The sequence below is a fragment of the Tachypleus tridentatus genome, chromosome 6 (assembly GCF_004210375.1).
Source record: "Tachypleus tridentatus isolate NWPU-2018 chromosome 6, ASM421037v1, whole genome shotgun sequence".
In the NCBI taxonomy this organism is placed as follows: Eukaryota; Metazoa; Arthropoda; class Merostomata; order Xiphosura; family Limulidae; genus Tachypleus; species Tachypleus tridentatus.
Window position 1 is genome coordinate 96,088,909 of NC_134830.1, and position 7,419 is coordinate 96,096,327.

A 7,419-nucleotide genomic window follows, 5' to 3' on the forward strand; every position below is an offset into this window, starting at 1 on the left:
CATGTGATTGAGTTGAAGCCTGGTCCTTCTAGCATTTTTTCATTAGGTTGCCTGTTAAAAAATATAACTTAATTATTCTAATCTCTTAACTGTCAGAAATTTATGAAGCTATCATTTCCTGTTACTTTATTTGCCAAAAATTTTAAACTTTTCCCTAATTATATAAAGCCTTGTTATGCATAAGTAAGCATGTACATTTGTTCTGTGTAAACCATATATATTTCTTGTGTTATTATCTACTGGAGAATTAAAAAAAACTATTTAGGAATTTCTCAGAATTTATGCTATGGAATGATAGTGTAAATGATTGAGAACGTTATTTATTTTAATATTATCTCATGGAAACACTCATTAATAAATCCCTTACCTATATGCAAATGCAGTTGCCCTGAAAATTTGACTTGCATATGAAAATTTTATTAACATGCTTTTTTCTACAATAACAGAAATTAGGTTGCTGATTAATTTTGTGAATTGTGTTAAACTTGGGAAGTTTCATTTATTTAAATAACTATTGAAGGTATTTGCATATTTTTTTCTACAAAATTTTACAAACATATATAAAAGATTGTAGAGAATAGTTTGAAAAAAAGAACCTTAAAAATACATTTTGTCTTGAATTTAAGTGTGCATAATGAGTATTGTAATTAAGCATTGAATTATAGAAATCCATAGTTATTATACACTATTATATTTATAACCTACATATTTTTTGCATTATTTTTGACAGACTGATGGATGGCAGTATAACTCTTCAAAAAAGCGACAATTTGATGCTCTTCTGCAAGAAAACTCTGAGCTCAGTGTTAATGTTCGAATGATGGAAATTGAATTAAAAAGGAAAGATAATGAGTTACAGGAGGTGAGTTTTCAATTAAATTATTATATAAACATACGTGTATATTACTGACTATACAGTATTTCATACTTTTCACTTGTTTTATATTCTTCCAATATTTGATCAGTTTTTATATTATTTGCTGGTTAAATATGATTTTGGAAGCAAACTTAAAATAATGGTATCAAAGAAAACTTTTTGAATGAGGAAGTATAAAGTTTGAAATAAAACACAGTAACATTGCTTCATCTCTTTTAGTTAGTGTTAAGTGTTATCCATTAGCATTTGTTTTTTAGATATAGTTAGACTATTTCCATATGCATATGTGCATGGTTTTTGTTCAGGCATTACGTGATTTATAAATCTGCATGATGCAAATTGTTATGAAATACATGAAATATAGTTTTCTGTGTGTGTGTGTTTTTTCTTATAACTAAGCCACATCTGGCTATCTGCTATATCCACTGAGGGGAGTCAAAACCCTGATTTTAGCATTTCAAATCTGTAGACTTACAGCAGGGGACAAATATAGTTCTCATTCAAGACTGTGAGTTTGGCCTAATAAATAACATCTTAATAGCTCTAGAAATTATGTTTTTATTTATTACAAACAAATTTTGTACATTTGTGATTGTATATTGTTAAATACTCAACTTTCTTTATAGATGTTATTCTGTTTCCTGTCTTTTCATTGTATTAGTATGACTACAAAATTTGAAGAACTTGTTGCTTTTAAATATATTTTTGTGACTTCTTTGACTATTTATTACTCACCACTTTTAAAATATCTATATTTGCAAAATGTTTGTAGAAATTAATAAAATGTAATTTCTGCCATGGCATCTACATGTGCAACCTGTACAGGTATAATGTGTAGTCATGATGGTTGGGCAATGCTAAAACCAGGGGTGAGATTCCCTTGGTGGACTCAGTAGATAGCTCAATGTGGCTTTGCTCCAATAAAGTGCACACACATGATGGTTGCATTTAGTAAGGCTGATAAAGGAAGGCATAATTCAGACAGTATCATCAATCTTAGTGTTAGTATTTCTCTGAAATTTTCATGTCATATCTATGGAAGTCCTGAAATTGACCTTAATGTTTTATTTAAAGCTGTTGGAAAACTTGTCTGTATCTTTTAGATATTCATATTATGTATAAGTCCACACTCAGTTAAATACTTTTGTTAGTATTAAAATAGATAACAAAAAATGAAATATCCTAAACTATGATGTTAAGTAAATTTTATCATACTTGTAGATTTTGGAATAAGAGATCTTAAGATAATTAATTCTACCTAACCAAAAAATTACAAGACTAATTATAATGTTTGATACTATTATTCATAAAATAGAAAATATAGTTTATTTTGTTTCTAAAGTAAATACTTGTAAGTTCCAAATATTTATATACATGAACACTTATAATTTTTTCTATAAAATAACTGATTGGATTCACTACTTTTTTACAAATACATTTATCACAATTAAATATTAATGGTAAGTGTTTACTTTTTTTAACATCTTTTGAGAACAATCCATAACTACTAACAATTTTGTAAGTGATATGTTGACAAGATCCTTTAGTAAATTCAACTTGAAGACTTGAGATAAACTTAAGTGTTAAAACTTTTACTGTTATTGTAAACTGTGTCCAAATAAACTTGTGAGATTCGGATATCTTCTTCACTTTTAATGTAATGCTAGTATATTCAGTATTAAAATGTTCCTCAAATAAAGATATATATAATTTACTATTGAAGATAACAAAAATATCATAAACCTACTTTAAATAATAAAATGGTTTCAGAATGTTTGATCATTCATATAGTCATAATTTTTAATTAAAACATGAGAATAAGATGACTATTGTTAGTGCCAACTTGAAATCTGTTATAATTCCGTCAATTAGTGCACTGAAAATTATTGAAAATTTACAGCTGCAGTGCTTTACATTCTGCTGCAAAAGCTGTAACTTTTAAAAATGTAATATAATATGAATGAATATTTTAATTTAACAATGAAATTAAAACTATTACAAATGTGGATGAAGATAAGTTCTTGCTTGCTTGTTTTCCTTTTAAGTAATATTAGTTTATGAATGTTCACACAGCACTTTTATTCTTGGTAGGAATGGATCATCATACTTGAAGTGTTACTTCAGGGACTGAAACAAATATTTTATTTTTCAGTACATACTATAACTACCAATATCTTTGTGGATTTAATTGTAACTTTACAGTTTATTATTTTATTTTATGAATTTTATTTATGTGCAGTTTTTGTCTTAGTTAAAAACTTGAAGTGTTACTTCAGGGACTGAAACAAATATTTTATTTTTCAGTACATACTATAACTACCAATATCTTTGTGGATTTAATTGTAACTTTACAGTTTATTATTTTATTTTATGAATTTTATTTATGTGCAATTGCAAATGTGGAAAATTTCAAATAACACTAAACCAAATAAAATATTTTTTCATTTATGATTTGCAGTAGAAAATATTCTTTTGTGGTAAGATTTTGTTAGCAATGTGAGAAAAGTATAATTTCACATAATAAAAATATCTTTAAAAAAACAAACCTTTTTTGTTACAGATCAAGAAGTTTCTTGAGAGAGAACAGAAAGAGAACCAAGTTTTGCAACAAAAGTGAAATTTGTATGAGATTAAAACGCTACATTACTCACACCACTCAGGAATTTCAAGTCATCTTTCCATCCACTGTTTAAAATCTCAAACTGTTTTAGTTTTAAATTACAGAGAGAGCATTGAGAATGTATAGAAACAAACTGTGTTCTCATTATACTGTTAACATGTATTAGATGCCAGTGTTTTGACTGAGTAGTAAATGCTTATGTTTATGATATTCATTTTATGTCAATTGGCCTGCACTATATTTTTTCCTTGTGAGCTTCTACATCAGTCTCAAATCATTCTTACATGATTAAGGAGTTTTACACTAATGTATGAATAAAAATAACTAAATTGAGCATAATTTTTATAAGTTATCAGATCAGCTATTCTAAGTAATTTACAATAGTTTGATAAATTGTTAATTGCTTTCAAGGTTTGAAAGTGAAAACTATAACATTTGCCAGAAAGTCCATTGTGCTTTCATTTCCTAATAGTTTGCCTTATCTTACATTAAATAGACAAGGTCATAAATATGTATGTATTTTATATGTTATTTTATTTTTTCCACCTGGTATTATAGTTGTTGATTCCTGAAATAAGATGAATAACTGAAATCTTTTCCAGTGTATAATGTATTAATACTTACTGAAATGCATCTGTCCATAGAACCTATTATTTACACTATGATATATGCATGTATATTTTATTAAGAATATTTATTCTTCTATGCTCCTTTTTCTTCAGGTTCATACATTTGTGTATCAGAGTTGTTTATTCATGCTTTTAAAGTCAAACATGTATCTTTGACATCTGTGATAGTGAAAATGTTAATATCATTGTTAAATGCATGCGTTTTTGTATCTTAAATACAATCAGCTATTTTTAATATTTGAAGATTCATTCTCCAAAATTGTGATGATTCAAAGCATCTTGTTAGGATTTACTAATAGCTATTACTTGTAGTTTTAAAAATATATCTTTGTATGTAACTTGTATTATTTCATTTTGTTCCCAAGATAAGATCTGTTCAAAACAATATAAAAATGGGCATTTTACAAATTTATGTAATTTCTATTTTATTAGAAGAAATACTTAAAAAATAATGGTTGAAAAGATTCACAAATTCAAAAAAGTCAGAATAAACATATTTTTTTATAGTGTATCAAATTAGAGAATGAGTTCTCAAGTAAGTGAAAGAATGTTAACCCTGAAAAAGTTTACAAAATCAAGTTACAGGAAGTGTAAAATTAATATAAGTATTTATGAATCATTTTATTATTACTCTTGAAAAATATTTTTCTTACTAGACTGGTGTAAGATAAATGTAGTTAAGTAAATCAACGTTAACTTGGTAAACTATGCAAACTAGATCAAACGTTTTAATAGTGTTCTTCATGCCATATTTTAATTCTTGAAATTAGTTTATTTTTTGTAATTTTTTTGATTTACTTCACTTTGACTTATATTTTATTAAACTTGTATTTCAATCTGAACTCCATAGTTTACATTAATAACTCCCTTCTATCAGATAACATTTTTAATAATGTTTTATTGTAGCACATGAGAAGTTTGACAACTGAGTAGCAGTTTTTTTAGTTTATGTTAATGTCACATTTCAAACCTACATTCCAGGTAAAGTGGTTATTACAGGTAAGCTTTGGCAATCCAGTTTTAAGTGTCAGTTGAAAAATCTGTTTTATAAAAAAGTCACATTTGTTTATAACATTCCAGTTCAAAAGTGTTATTCCTACCATGGCTTTTAATGAATTAGTTTAAATGATAATTTGTTTATCCACAAAGTAATTTTATTGTGCCTAAATCTCTAACAGCTGGAGAGTTTGCAATATCTTGTATAACAAAGAATTCAAATGTTCAGGACTCAATGTTCTTCAGTTGGTGGATTTGCTTGAAATTCAAAATTTGTAACAAATGAGGGTTAGCTGTAGTAATTGCATACCTAAAGTACTATGTTTAGCCACATTCATTTTAATTACTTATAGGGTGTTAAAAAGCTATAATAACCTAAAATTATGGTCTGTTTCTCTCATGTTGTTTAATCAATTGAAAGTTCCTTTAGTCAAGTACATAATCTTAATGCAAATTCACTGTTATTCATAAAGTTTTCATGCTTTTGTACAGATTGGTGTTTCATTGTGATATAATTTTCATTAAAAACTAGCAAGGAAACAATGCATTCCAAAAAAATAAGTTATTTGAAAATTGATATTTGTTGAGTAATGTAACCATGCTGTAGACTTCTCAAGAGTTCCAAATATTAATATTTGTAATTTTTTTTTATTTTAGAACCTCTAATTTTTTTCATTTTTGTTTCTTTACGTAATAACCACTTAAGAATTAACAAAGGTATAAACTTTCAGTTTTACATCAACATTATTTTTCTGAACTATTGTAATTTATGTATTTCTTTTAAAGATGTTTCTTTTCAATGATTTTGTCTAATTCTTTTGTATATACACAAGAAGTGTCTTCTTTTTCCCATGCACACTTGAATCATTTTTACACAAACTCTGTATAGTTATTTAAGTTATTCATTATTATGGTGGAATAATCATTTTGTAATGATACCTATAATGCAGTTTTAAATTATCATTTACTAATAGACTGAGAACACTTCCTGTTGTTGAAATTTGCAAAACTTAATGGTAAACTAGTGTTTTTTGTCAATTTAAAGAGAAAATGTTTTCAAGCTGGTGTTACTGTATACCATTTTTTATTTCCTTTTTTAGGATAAGATATTCTACAAAGTGGAACAACCCCCATTGGTTTACTCTGTCCGTGGTGGACAGAGTAAACAGATAGACCTCTATGTAGCTCTTTACTTTACAACAAAATACAAACAAAACAAAGTAAAAAATACATAAAATATTTAAATAGATTTAAATTAAATTTTTGCATTAAAAAGCTTTATATCATTCTTCATAATTGTTTAATTATGGCACTGAGAGATTAACTTGCTACAATAATAGAATCTTTAATTTCATAGATGAAATCAAACTTGAGGTGAAAAAGATGATATACAGAAAATACACATATAATTATAATAATAGGATTTAAAAAATAGTTTTGTATACAACTACTTTTAATGACTGATCTCTTATGTGATTAATGTTGAAATATATTTAAGAAGACCCAACTACATAAAATTTTGTAAGTTTCAGATTATCAAAGGCAGAACTTGTTAATAAAACAAGGTTTTTAATATACTTTTATTTGCATTGAAATAGTGAAATTTTTCACATGCACATTTATTAGTAAAAATGAATACTCATAAAATAAGTACGGCTTTCACTAGCACTTAATTTAAATTTGCAGTATAGCCAACTTGTGTAGTTTCATTTTTCATTACTTGTTTTCTTTTTACAGTTTATATGTAATACTGACCTAATGTTATTACATTATTACAAACTTCTTGAGGTGGATTCCTGTACATGGTTAGAGGACCTCCCAGAGAAGGTTCTGTACGTTTAGTTTACCTCCTCTGGGATCTAAACATCCACCCACATGTTTGACATACATGGTGATCCATAAAGGGGGAGAGAGAGATCATGGTAGTTGAGAGGTTTAACCCTAACACACCACTTTGGTCTTTAATTTTTTGTAGACAAGCAGCCTTAGGGTAGTCCACCAAGGATCAATCAACTGCTCCACTTGAACTAGGGCTATCCAAATACCAGTGTTATATGTTCTCAACAGGTGTTGTGGACATTGTGTCTGATGCAGGTGTTTGGGTATAGTGCTTACCAAACCTTGGTGTTGCTCTAATGTTCTTGTTTAGCAGTACATCCTCTTGTAGATCTCCATGGTGGGTGGTGACAGTGAGCACTGAAGTGTATTCTATTTATCATGGATACCCCATCCAAAAAGGCCGATGCACGGATGACTTAGTCACAGTCCAATACTTTGGTTTTTCATCATGCATTCAT

At 27.5% G+C, this 7,419-nt stretch overlaps 1 protein-coding gene across 7 annotated transcripts in view; it reads left to right on the top strand.

Annotated features, from left to right (window-relative positions):
* LOC143253103 (centrosomal protein of 290 kDa-like) overlaps positions 1-5,922 on the top strand; it is a 169,070-nt gene extending 163,148 nt beyond the window's left edge. For all 7 annotated transcript variants that reach the window (XM_076506359.1, XM_076506358.1, XM_076506362.1 and 4 more), the window contains 2 exons: positions 731-862; positions 3,438-5,922. In XM_076506359.1, coding sequence (XP_076362474.1) covers positions 731-862; positions 3,438-3,494 — 189 coding nt within the window. In that variant the 3' untranslated portion in view covers positions 3,495-5,922. The remainder of the gene's footprint in view (positions 1-730; positions 863-3,437) is intronic.
* The last annotated feature ends 1,497 nt before the right edge of the window (positions 5,923-7,419 follow it).